General features: G+C 46.7%; 1 protein-coding gene across 1 annotated transcript in view; it reads right to left on the reverse strand.

The window, feature by feature from the left end:
- Positions 1–12,496, reverse strand: part of PHLPP1 (PH domain and leucine rich repeat protein phosphatase 1) — a 136,260-nt gene extending 123,764 nt beyond the window's left edge. The window contains exon 1 of the mRNA XM_071736602.1: positions 10,793–12,496. Coding sequence (XP_071592703.1) covers positions 10,793–12,491 — 1,699 coding nt within the window. The 5' untranslated portion in view covers positions 12,492–12,496. The remainder of the gene's footprint in view (positions 1–10,792) is intronic.
- Between the last annotated feature and the right edge of the window lie 1,563 nt (positions 12,497–14,059).

Here is a 14,059-nt window from a genome sequence, read left to right on the forward strand (position 1 = left end):
CCCTTTGAAGCTTTGCTTTTTCCATTACTCTCGATTACATCAATACCTGACCCTACACTGTTAACATATACAGAGAAAACAATTGGTAGGAAATTGGTAGTAGCTATATACTGTGGCTTTGTGAAGAATATTTTGCTTATTTTTGCAGACCTGTGTTAATCATGCTAGAATGAATGCTCTTCTCCACAAGTAATGCAGTGGTACTTTTTCCTTAAAAACTTTACAGATACAAGGAGGAGAAACACAAAGAATCATACCGATAAATGGGCATTGCAGAGAAAACCCCTAAAAATCTTCAAGATGACTAAACTTTTACAAAATGGATGAGCTGGCAATGAAGCCAAGAATTCCCCAACGCTTCCTTTAGAATAAAGAAGGAGAAAATAAAAAAGTATAAAGGCAGAAAAGTGCTTAACTGCGTATTCTAGGCTGAAAGGATCTACAGCTGATCTGTTTTGCAGCCTGCTGACAGTCTCAAGCCCGTGCTGTTCTCAACTAAGGTGACAAATCTGCATTCTCCTGTTTCCACAGTGTAAGTAATAACAGTTGTTTGCCAAGAACTCTAAATATACCTCCTTCTAATGCAAAACTGAAGCAGCAGTAAGTTCTGAAACTGCTCACACTCCAGTGGAGCACTACATGAAGGGCAGTACCTGACCCAGTGTTGCCAATTCAATAGCTGTCCCAGGCTCTAGTAGTGCATTTTCTCCAGAGCAACACTTACTCTGACACTGACAGAAGGAGTATGACTTAGCTCACTGCAGGATACAAAGCCTCTTAATCTTTGTACTACAATATCTTACGATACTGATCAGCATATTTTTTTTCTAAGTTTCAATTATGAGGAAAAAAGCTGGAAGCTGCAAAATAAACCAGGATCTTTATCACATGGATTTACAAAAGAAACATTCCGAGACATTTTTCTTACAAGAGACACTTCCAAGATGGAATCCGTAAGCAAAACAAAGGAAGATAATTTAATGTACTCTTCTCGTATTAGCAGGAATTAAAGCTGTCATTTTACCAAGAAGATTAAAGAGAGACAAACCAAGCAGTTCTCAGTGCTATAGCCTAATCTTAAAAGGAATTAATATACTTCTACACATTGTACCATTGTTCTAAAATTATTAAATGGAAACACTTTCTGCATTTAATAGTCTGAAATGCATCACATTAATCTTCCATTTATTCGCAGGACATATAGAGGCTACAGATTCTATTTTGGTTGATACAGATAAGGGACATGACTTTTATGCAAAAAAAAAAAAAAAAAAAGATAACACATGTCTACATGTCTACAGCCACTTCACAGAGCTTGGACATGTCAAAGAATTCAAATTCCCATTTTCACCAGTCTTGTTTTATTAGCTGGAACACCCAAGACAGAAAAGGTTGACTACTTGCTCCGAAAGGATGTAATATCAAGCTTATTCTTACCTGTTGAAATTTTAATCCACAACACCACATTATGAGCTCCATGCTTTTACCAAGACAATACATGAAAAATCCTCAACTCTAGGACTGAAAAACAGCTTTCAAAAAGCTCCTGTTGGCATTTCTGAAATGCAAAATTGCATCTCTCACACGTATGTGATTAACTGCACTTTGAGAAACATTTCATTTGCAACCTGAGAACTATCTTGCCCTCATGTCTGCAGCCACACAATACTGGTACCAGAAGAAACCAAGAGCTCCTAGCCTGTTAACTTCAGTACATTACACATGCCAGCCCTCTTCCAGGTGTACTGCTACTTCATTCATAATGGTTTTTGTCATTAACTTTCTTATTCCAACAGGCAAGCTTTATAGCATGAAAGCAAAGACATGTAGATGCAAAAAGCCAATACTAACATACAGCATTAGGTTGCCTCTTACTGCTAAGGGAGACTGTTGCAACCTGAAGGTCAGTCTGTCTGTCCTGTCAAGTAACACACAGTAGAAAGAAAAATCTTCCTCCATCATTAACAACTTGAGTCAATGATCATAAAATAACGGGTGATAAGAAGTCACTGGTACATCTTGCGAGCAAGCAGACTGCACATACAGTTAGCTCTGCTGCTACTACTTAATATCTTATTTTAAAAAAAACTATTAGAGTGGATCAGATAGGAAGAAAACACAAGTGTTTGAGAACAGCAGACTTTCGTTGTGTGAAATTCTGATCAGAAAACTCACAGCCCACCTAGAAACTTAAGAGGTTCAAGGTAGCTTTACAACTGAGAGCTGCTTAGATAAAGACCATCTATGGCTTACATAAAAGCAAAATAGTTGCTAGTAAGAACACTAAGCTTTTCTGTAACATTTATTTTAAAGCAAATAATAGGTTGACCTAGGCATAGTTATTGTTTAAAGAAGCATGCAGCCTTTTCAAAGGAAAAAAGTTGGTATTATTCTCATGAACTGAAGGTGCCTGAATCACAGGTTTTGTTCTGCCCTTAATGCTGCATCTGAAATTCTCTCCTCACCAGAGCACGCATTCAGAAAAGGAGTGGCCTGGTACTTATCTTAATTACAGGTCTCACTATCTCTTTCTCTTTGGACACAAAGATTCATAAATGGAACAAACAAGAAGAGAAACTGCATTCACATTACAGAATGAGGTTTATGTAAATCGCACCTACAGCACGGGGTCCTGAACTTCAAAGGCATTCCAGCTCCTCGTTACCCCTTGGACCAAGGCCCACTGTTTTGTCTTTATTTAAATAAGTTGGCACGGCACTTGGAGTGCTTGCAGATGAGAGGAACCGGCTCAGAGAATTAAGAATACAATTCAGTCTAGTGAAGATTCCCGTGGCCACTGGGCAAGACCAGAAACAATTAATACCCTGCAAAAGGCCAAGCTAACATTTTTTTGTGGGCCGAAGGTAAAAAATTTTAATAATCTTTTTCACTTAAATACTTTTTTTTTCCTTTACCACCAGGAATTAAGCTAGATAAAATTGGAGAGAAAAATCCCCTGAAACACAGTATTTTACATCAATATATAAATAGTTATTCTTAGCTGTCAAACTGAAGAACACACAGTTAGTTGGGCAATGAGTATTTTCAGCATCCCTTCAAATAAGTCAGAGCCAGCTGGAAGAAATTTTACTTCCCCATCAACAGAAAAAGCTTCAAAGAATAGCATGGTATGTTGTGAAATTAAATGACTTTTCACTCCAGGAGGTCTTTTGTCCTGATTTAACAGTTGTCATTTTTAAATGCAATGTTCTTCAGAGAACAATTTTTGCCCCCCATATAGTAGGAGGGAGGGGGCACAAAAACCTCAAAGAGATGCTGCAACATTCCCATTCTTCCAGATTTTTAACCACAACCACAGGAGCAGACTTAGCCATCAGACCCAGAGGGTGAGGAATAGCTAGCTAGCTCAACAGGGAAGCAAGAGGAATCCTGATTGTGGCAACTGGCCTGAAGAATCTGGCCTATCAACTTACGTAACTTACATGATTTTATCTGACAGCAGCAGAAGGTATGGAGGAGGTGACCACAGCAGTGGTAACTTACAGACAGGATTCCAAATGGCAATCAGTGCCCCTGGTTCTTGGGTTTGTTTTGTTACAAAAAAAAAAAAAAAAAATCAAACAAAACAAACAAACAAAAACCATCAAAGTGGATGTGCCACAGCATGGACACCACAGAAAATTGGTTTTACTATTAATTTTGCCTACCTGAAATCCTGAATGGAATTTCAGCAGGACACAATACTGTTATTCATTTCCAATCCATATACATCCCTCTGTGCTGTTCGAACAGCTGCTGCGTTCCAGCAGGCAAGTGATGTCTATTCTTTTCATGCAAAAATTCATCATATTGCATACATATGACAAAAAGTAAATTAAGATTCAATTACAGAATAACATAAACGAAAAGGCTTAAGTTTAAAATTATCCAATATCTAAGATGGCTTCAATACTTAACATCAATCAGTGGGAAGATGTTTAATTAGAATTTGCCACTAGTTATTTTCAGAAAAAGGTATCTATGTTAAGATAGTGTAACTGGACAAATGCCAGCCTCATTGGAAAAAAATTATTCTAGACCAAATACAAGGTATTTTATAGTGAAAAATGTAAAAATTATTCTCTCCATAAAGTAATGCTGCAGCTAACTCAACTGTCCAGAAAAGTTATTTGAAGGGCAAATGTTACCAGTGAAATAAGGCACTTTTGAGTGAAGCATGAACTTGAAAATCTATAATTTTCACTAAAGCTTTTTGACATAAAATTTGTAGATCTTGAAAACCTCAAATCTATACACAGTTCCATCACTACAGGCTGTTGGAATTTTAACTTAGGTTTCCAACCTCACAGATGATTATTATAAACAAAAGGTTATTAATTTTTAAATGAAGACGTCATTTTCAAATGACTTCCTGTGAAGTTTCTTAAATATCTTGAAGAGCTCAGTGTTTCAGAATTCCTATCACAGCCAAACCTAGAAAAATATTAAGACACATATATTTTTCAGTGAGTTTAAAACTTGTTAGTCGTTGACAAATGTTGGTTGCATTTCTTTTAAACGTCTTTCACTAGAATTAGCTTCCCCACACCAATTGCAACTGACTCCAAGCACCAAAGTCAATTCCATTGGAATCCACACAAAAAAAAGAGACCTCACCAAAAAGCCTCAAACATAAACCCAATATTCAGTTCTGTAGGCCAAAGAATAGTTATTACAGGGCTACTTCAGACATAGGGCTTCACAGAGTGCAAATCCTCATTTGAGCAAAAATCCTAAAATAGAGGAATAAAACTGAGTAAAGGGAGTCTGAAAACAAATACACTTGCAGATTTATCTGCTTTAAAATGCCAGTGTACTACATTCCACAAGCAGTGAAATAATGAAGCACTGAAGACTAAGTTGAAGTATCTTTGCTTCTAGTGTCCAACAAAAAGTCAGCCTTTCATTTTTGTTTTTGCTTTTTTCTAAACAAAGGTACTAATAGTTTAAACAGTCAATTCAAAATTAATATTCCTTAAATGCACAGGGAAATACAGTTGTAAGCATGTGAGGCGCAGGTTGCCTCCAAATTAAACATCTGAGTGTAACAAGTGGTACTCATCAGGATTTCTCTCTCTAAGCTTCTGTTCTACGAATTCTATACTTTTCAAACTGACCTTCTCAGACATGGTCTTTTATACTGGCATCTTTTGTAGAGGATCACTTGGGTAACAAAGAAACCTCTCTTTATATTGTTTTATAAAACTACAAAATTTTTGGCTTTTAAGAATGGCGTGCCGGTCGCTAACACTCAAAATCAGTGTTTCTTTTTTACACTATTAAGTAGCATCTTTCCAAAAACCACAGAGTGCTTTAGATGCATAGCAGTCTGTCAGTGTCCTAACAGAACAGATGGATGCTTTAATTGCACAAGGGCTTTTAGGTATATCGGCAGTTTCATTATCAAGGGGATGCTTATGCACAGTTTCACAAAAAAAAAAAAAAAAAAAAAAAGCAAAAAAAAAAAAAGCTGGTAACATATGGAAATAGGGATAGCATCAACACACAAAGAGAAAAAAGAAAAAAAAAAAAAAAAAACAAAAAAGAGAATGCTGCATTCCATGTTGCAACAGTGAGGAAATTCAGCTCCTGGATGCACCACTTTAGGTACTACATATTTAGTGTATAAATAGTAACTCTTATGTACATCACACTAAAATCTCCCGTGTTGGTACTTCACACATACTTAAATTATGGATGCTAGCCAGAAGTACAAGAGAATTTAAAAGCTGCAAAAACTACTGTACTTAACAGCTGCTGCATACCAAAGCTCAGCTGTGGTCCCACCAGCATTCCAGCCCTATCTGCAGGGCTCTTTCTGAGAGGAAGGGAAGGCCATGGCACCTCTGAGCCCCAAAACCACCTACCTTAGGGACCCCATTCCAACAGTAAAGAGATAAGCATGCAGCTGTGCATATGGCCAGCCAACAGCACCACAGACATTTTAAACTTCCCTGCTGAACAGGACTAGAAATTTCACTGCTTTAGTCCCATCAAGGACAAAGCTTGCATTTAAACACACTATGTAAATGAAATGAGACAGTTTCTCAAAGTGGTAAATTTTAGGTAGTACTTCTCTTCGAAGATGTCAACACATACATTATTACTATGTAAAAGAACGTACATCTGAGTCACAACAGGAAGAAAACCAATCATGGCAGCTCTAGGCAGAGGTTGTTCTTTCTTTCTATCTCAGACAAGTTCAGAGAGACCTCTCCTTTCCAATCACATCTGTTTAAAAAACATCCATCCACAGTAACGCGAGTTAATTTATTTCATGTTAAACGAGATACCGTATTTCAGAACGAAGTCAGTGCACCGAAGACAGGAACTCCTTATGGCATAACTGTTCTCCTACTTTTAGAGAAGAACCAGGTCTGTCTTTGCATGTTTTCCCACCTTAAATGGCACCTAATCATCTTAAATTGAGTTTACCGAAGTACTAAGTCTCTGAACTGAGTTATTCACCAAGTAGTGCAACAAGCAGCTAGTGATTCAACACAATTTACACTCCACAAAACTCAGTACAGCCAGGTTTACGGTGTTTTCATATAAAAGCAAGTGTCTAAAACCATGTTTTCATCCATCTACTTGGAAGTCTTGGTGTGACCCCAACTACTGAGTGCATTTAAAAGAAAACATATATAAATAAATAAAAAGAACCAAACAAACAATTTCTTAGATCACTGCAACTGATCCTGACACTAGATCTTCCCACTCTTATCTTCAGACCGGGCAGATTAACATTTCTTGTAATGAAAATTAAGGTAAAGGTGGATTCGCTTTGCCTCATAGCTATCTAAACTGTCACACAAGCAAAAAAGCATCTCTTCCAAACTAAGACCTGACAGCCAATTGCAAAATTAACACCACTAATTACATCTGGCATTTCTTAGTATTCTGCCTATAGGCAACCATCTTCTGAAAAGTGATATATTTGATGACACCAGCAGGTGCAGAAGCCCTATGTCACATCAAAGAGAACAGAATTTAATGGTGGCCAGGTGCCAGAATCACAAATAACATCACCTTTCAGTAATAAAACAAAAAAGCCTCAAACACCCATTGTACTGAACCAGTCTTCAAGACCGGGATCATGTTACTCATGCTCCTTGCCATGCAGATGCTCAAAAGCACAGCACTGAACATTATTCTATGTTATTGGTTTTTTTTATCTAAAGTCTCAAAATAAACAAGTAGCTGATCAATTTTAAAATCATGAGATTAGTGTATTTATCTATTTTTCCTTCTACCTGCAAGTTATGGAGAAGTGAAGGCCAGTGGGAGAACTGATGCTTTACAAAAATTATTTTTACAGAGCAGTAAGGAATACTATAACTTGTTTGTGAGAAGCCTCCTGGATTCCAGCCACTCTTGTGGTTTTAGTAATAGTTTAGTAAGTCTGACCTAATCAGTCTCCCAGTGACAATATCACAACTGTAATTGCACTATGGAACCTTATACAGTTCCATAACTCAGTAACGAAATATCTCAGCAGAAAGCTATTTAACCATAACCTTTTAAATAGAAATTAAGTATTTCAAACCTTGAGAACAATATCTTTTGTTAAGATAGATTTCGACAGAGAGAAAAGTTGACATGCATGACCAGTCACTAATGCCCAATTCTGCTCAAATTGATGTTAAGAGAGAGAAGGATCAGACCCTTAAAGCTGCAAGAGATTTTGCTTTAGCAACGGTGTTATCTGTTTAATGCTCAGAGTCAAGAGACTGAAGAAATGAACCACCACTCACACTCGGAGTAAGAAAAGGAGAGAAGATAAGGATGCACGAACCACACTTTGAAACAAACCAAGGAGACAGAAGCAGTTTTACCTTCCTAGTACTACATTCTCATGTCAGGGGCTTTCAAATTTGGAATGCTGTATTAAAAGAACAGCTATTTCACTTACATAATTTTTGTGGACTGCTACTCATTAAGAATGTTGTTTTGTTGTAGTAAAGAATCTGGGTTATCTGCAGTTCTTCTACCAATTTTTTTTTAAATATGTATTTTCCAGATTCCACAACTAGATAAATTACTGACCTACAGCGACCACAAAAATTACTGGATGTATCAGCTTATTTGGAATTTGTAATGTTAAGCTGCAGTACAGCAATCTTCCATTCTTAAAACTCTCTCCCCAGAAATAAAACAGTTACCACTATGCTCTCTTCTCCAAAGGGATTTAGGTGGAAGAATTCTTTTCAGAAGCAATGCATAAATCCGCAGCAGGTTTATGCCATTTTATATCGGTACAAGACCAGGATCACCAAATCCTACTGAGACAGCTTGCAGGAAATTACAGGGATAGAGATGCTAGTGGTTCTTTGTCCACTGGGACAAGCCAGGCTGCTTAAACCAATGAAGTCCCAGGCAAACAGGAAATCACTCTTTTAAAGCTTTCCTTAGGGTATGATCCTGGAGGATCATTAATAAAAAAGGTACCTCTCCTAAACAAAACACCTGAACTTTGGAGCCAAAAACCACTCCCCCTTCCAGTTTATTGCAATATGTATTCTTTCTTAAGTGCCTCTCCTTCTCTCCCTTTCATCTTTGGCAGGAGGGGTTGGGGGAAATATAAAGTAAGGAAGCAGAGATTACTTGCCAAGACAGTTACACAAAATCGGAATGATTACACATCAGTAATATTTTCTTAGCTGGTTTTGGCTGGTCTGGTACATTAGATGCTGCAATCATTCTGCTACAAGCACCTGATCACAGGTGTTTTAGATGTTCATCGCAGATCCCCTCAAAGAGATAAAGATTTCAAAAAACACTGCACTTTTGAAGTACAGAGCCTTACTTCTTCACATGTGAACTCGCAGAAGAAATTTGCATTAGTTTAATAATCCTACAAATGCTTATAGAAATAGATTTCTATTTAGAAGTTTTGTACAAGGAAGTCCAAAACGAACAAGCTGTGTCAGCACCCACGTTGAGACACTGAAATAAAACAGAATTGGAAAACATTCGCATTTAACATACAGAACTAATCATTTAATATATAGAAACTACATGCCATTAGGCATAACTGTGTGCAAGGCTTAGTGGCCTTTTCTAATCATTTTTTCCTTCAAATGCATCCTGTGAGGAAAAAGGAGGCATGTGGTTGTCCCATTTTAAAGTGTGGCTGGGCATCCCCATTTGACAGTAGGACTACAAATAGAGGAAGCAGTATCCCCCTTTTACGAATCACCTGCTGACTTCCATCAGTGCAGCAGAGGAATATGCAGACCACCATCATAATCTGAAAAAAAAAAAATTAACTCCTTTCCAACTCCAACATATCTAACCTACTTCTGTCAATCCCTTGAACAAACATTACTTTCTGCACTCATTATGCTGAGGTCATTATACAACCGACTGAGAAAGCTGAAGAAAAGCTGAACTGACCACTCACCACCACTCCCACATTCTCTTCTGAATACAGCAGGGCACTTATCTAGCATTCTGCTCTCCTTCCCACCTCGCCATTACCGCCTCTCTCTGACATTCAGCGGAATTCACTGGAGAAGAATCTCTGTATTTTTCAGAGTTAAAGCACTGAATTTTCACGGTTCACTGAAGGATCACTCTGCTCAGCCAACCCCGCAAGGGGATGCCTGGCATTTGCTACTTTGCTAGCATGACCTTATCGTGTGATACAACATCTACCTATTTCAAAGGAAGACTCAATAGATATTTCAACGCCTACTTGGACATTTAACAATTTCTCCTTCTTGGAGAGCTGGGCAGGGTAGTTGAAACCCAAGGTATCCCAAGATTACAGTAAGAATTTTATACATACCTATTCACCTGACACACAAGGTGTTTTTAAAACTGTCTAAACTGCAGAAGGTTGCATAATTACAACGTGGGAGCCAACTTTTCCACTCAACACTCCCTAAATACTGTACTGTAAGTCATGACAGCAAAACTGCCTTAAAAAGCTTTTTCTTTATAAAGGTCTTGACCACCCTGTTGCCAGAGGCTACGTCCTGTGACTGAGCACTTTCCTCGATTACTGCCTCAGCCTCCTAGTGAAGCCCTTAAAAAGCTCTCAGTGAAGCTCTTAAAAAACGGGAAAACTGCTTCAAATGCCAACAACACGAAAAACGAAGTACAAGATTCTGTTGGGAGGAACAAACAGAAAGTACCAAGTCTGCAGGTTCCTCAGCTCAGGAATCTGCACGCTCTGCACAGTTCCAACCTACTTCAGGAGGAAATCTGCACGGAGCCTCTCCCATGCCAGCCATCCCGCCTTCCCGGAGCACACCGCCGGCATCCTGCAAACACTCCCACCGGCCTCCCACCCTCCCTCCCCTAGCAGCGACAGCGGTGCGTCCCTTCTCAGCACAGAAAGCAGTGGACTAAAGCTGGTTTAACCTCCAGCCCCCAGTGCCGCTGCTGGAAACGGGAAACAACAGAAGACCGACCTCCATCACCCACGAGTGGGATGGGAGGGGAGGCTGCCCCGGCACAACGTTAGCTCCGGGGCAACGCGGGGGCTTCCGAGCCCCGCTATCGCCCCGGCTTCCCCCGGCAGCCGCTTCGGGGCAGCCCGGCCCGCCGCCGCCGAGGACCTCCCCGAACGGCCCCGCCCCGGCGGGGAGACACCCGCGGGCCACCTTGCCGGCGTGGAGAGGAGACAGCCCCACGGGCCGCCCCTGTGGAGGGGCAGCCCCCGCTCCCCCACCCTCCTTCCCTCCGCTCCCCCCGATGCCTGCTGCCCCAAGGGCAGGGCTGGGGTGAAGGGAGGTGGGGGTAACCGCGCCCGCCGCCCCCTCCCCACGACCGCCGCCTCTCTCACCGGCGTAGAAGCGGATGAGGCAGCCGGTCTCCGAGTCCATGCCCTCCTCCTGTACCCGCCACAGGTCCCGGAAGCCCAGCTGGGAGAGGTAGTCGTTCTGGATCTGCAGCGGCTTCTCATGGGCCTCCAGCCGCCGGCTGGTCTCCCCGTGGAGCTGCACGTACAGGGCGGGCGGCCCCGGAGGCGAGGCCCCCGCCGGCAGCTCCCGCCCGCCGGCCGCGCCCGCCGGCTCCCCCCCTGCCCGCCCTGGAGGCAGCTCCCCTGGGCCGGGGGGGACCCGGCCCGGCCCTGCACCTGCTTCTAGCCCGTCGGGGGGTACCGGCTCCACCTCCAGCTCCTCCGAGGAGGACGAGCCGCCACCGCCGCCGCTGCTGTAGGGATCCAGCCGGTCAGAGACGCTCTCGGCGCTGGGGCTGAAGCTCTCTGTGTCGGAGCCGGCCGGCCCCAGCTCCCCCAGAAGTGAAGGGCAAGAAAGCGGTGGCCCCGCCAGGTACAGCTCGGCCGGCGGCGCCCCGGGGCTGAAGTCGGAGGGCGCCGGGCTCGGCCGGCCGCCGGCCAAGTCACTCTCCTCGGCGCTGCCGCCCAGCGGCAAGCGGCCGGGCCGCGCCGCTTCCCCGCAGTCTTCGCCGGCCAGCCCGTCCCGCGTCCCCCGCCGGCTCCTCGGCCTCTCCTCCTCGGGCTGCGGCCGTTGTCCCTCCGCCGCGGGCTCGGGCGGTGCCTCGGCGGGGGTCGCCGCCGCCGCCGGCTCGGTCGGGGGTTGCGGCGGCGGCGCGCCCGCCTTGCCCAGCACCCGCACCACGCTGCTGCCGCCCCGGTGGCCGAGCTGCTGCAGCCGGGCGGCCACCTCGGCCGCCGTGGTCTCCAGGGTGCAGAGCACCGGGCGCAGGTAGCAGTTCATGTGGCGCTCGTAGACGTGAACGCAGCCCCGCTGCAGGTCCCGCCGCACCCAGTCCCGCTCCGGGGGCTGCAGGGGCTGCAGCTGCCGGGGAGGCTTCAGCAGCAGCGCTTTCCTGTCCAGGCTGCGAGTGCCCAGCGAGGCGGCGGGGGCAGCGGCGGCGGCGGGCGAGGAGGCGGCGGCGGAGAGGTTCCTCTTCAGCCTCCCCCGCCGCAGGAGCAGGGAGTTGGCGTTGCCGGCTCCGCCGAGGGCCGCCTGAGTCCCGCCGACCGCCAGCGCCGCGGGGGGAGCGAAGCCGCCGGCTCCCCCTCGTCTCCGCCGCGGGCCGCCGGTTCCTTTGCCGTCCAGCTGTCCGCCGCCGCCCGACGGCTCCACGCCGCTTTCCGCGCCGGGCGCTGCTGGACTCCTCCCGCCCGGGGAGCTGCTCTCCGGTTCCCCCCTCCCGCCGCCCGCCGCCGCCGGGGCTTCTTCTCTCGCTCGCTGTTGCGCGGGCTCCATTGCCCGCGGGGCCGGGGATGCCGTCTCCGTCTTCTCCGCCGTCTCCGCCGCCACCGCCGCCGCCGCCCTGCTGGGAGGGCCGCTCAGCGGCCCGGCGCGGCGCGGGGGGACGACCCGAGCGGAGCGCGGCGCCGCGTGCCGGGGGAGGTTACGTAGCAGCAGCGGGGCGCATTCCGCCGGTGCCCTCGCGCCGCGCGCCCGGCTCAGCCCCGCGCCGCAGCTGTCGCGAGCGCCATTAGGGAGGCAGAGGGCGAGGGACCCGGCGGCCACCGCCCCCCGCGCGCCCGCCCGCGCCCCGCGCCTCATGAATATTAATCAGCCCCCTCCCTTCCCCCTCCCCTTCCCTCCCCCCCCCACCCGCCGCCGCCTCCTCGGCTGCTGAGCAACCCGAGAGGGCCCCGCCGAGCGGGGGAGGCTCGCGAGGGTGACGCCACCGCTCGCGCGGCGGGGCGGGGCCTCGCCGATAAACACAGCGTGACCGCGCCTGAGGCTGGGAAATGGGGAGGGAGGAGGAGGGGGGGAGAGGAAGGAGGGAGGGGGAAATGGCGTGGGGCATGCTGGGAAGTGTAGTCCCCGGCCGGCCGGTTGCCGCCCGCTGACTACAAATCCCGGCAGCGCCCGCTCGCCGCCGTTCGGTTTCCCGCCCTTTCCGCCGGTCCCGCTGTTGGCCTTCGGCGGGGGGGCGGCGGCGGGTCCCTCATCTCCGATAGGCGCTCTCGGCCCGGCCGTCCCCACCCCCCCCCCCCCCCCCAGCCTTTCCCCCAGAAGGCAGGCGCGGCGGGGTTGATCCTTTCTGCATCGGAGGCCCGCCCGCCTCCGGGATGCCGAGCAGGCAGCGCCGGAACGGGCGGCGGCCGCCAGCGCCTCGGTGCGGAGGTTCTGCGGGCCGCTCCGTGCGTTACAGCCCGGCCCGTCCTCATCCGGCCGGCTTCCCCCCGCCCTCCTCGACGTCTCCAGGAGCCTCTGGTGGCGGGGCCCGCTGCCCGGCCAAGCGTGAGGGCGGGAGGCCAGGGTGTGCTGGATGTCACACCGGCCCGACAGACCCCGGGGGGAGGGGGGGGCAGAGCGTGTCGCCGCCACACATCTTAAGGCACAGGGCTGAATCCGTGGTCAAAACTATTGCGGGGCTTTGTCCGCCCATCGATGGTTATGATTCCTTAAGTCTTATCATAAGGTTGTACAGAAATAGCCGATGAAGGGAAAGCGTAGGGCCTGGAGCGCGCTCATGGCCTGTATGCGGTCACCCTTGGGCAGCGGCTCATGAGGAACGCCGGGGCTTGGCAGTCGCCGCTGGCTGATAGCCACCTGGCAGCAGGTGTGAAACGATTTTGCAGGTTCGGTGAGGTTCCGCTCTTTCCAGTCTGACGTGTTCTCCCTCTTGGCTGTCTTGGTGCAGAACCCGAGTGCTGAGGCTGGGTCATCTTATGCTACGAGGGAGACGGTCTTTTCCCATCCCAGATGGAAAAAGATGTGGAAATATGTGTGGGATATGCATGTGTGTGTGTATGCTCACGCCAAGATAAAGCTGCTTTGTGAGGAGACTCGGAGAAAGTTTCAGTGCTCTGTCACTGTATTTCAGAGACTAAAATTCCTGCAAATACTTAGTCTTGAAAACTGCTTACAAGCAGACATTAAGTAGCAACGTTTCCCCCTCCTTCCCAAGTTATTGTAAATTACTAAAAATTACAATCAGATAAACTCAATTAGCAGCGTGAAAGCATATGTTTCCATAATGGAAAGACACCATGCTACAGTGCAGCGAAATCTCTTGTGCTCCTGGGGATTTTTTAGCTGAGTAATGTCTGCTGGATCGGTTTAACTGCCTGAGATCTTTCCCTTTTAATACATTATGTAAAATCACAGTGAAACATCTT

Source organism: Heliangelus exortis, chromosome 2, assembly GCF_036169615.1.
Source record: "Heliangelus exortis chromosome 2, bHelExo1.hap1, whole genome shotgun sequence".
Lineage (NCBI taxonomy): Eukaryota > Metazoa > Chordata > Aves > Apodiformes > Trochilidae > Heliangelus > Heliangelus exortis.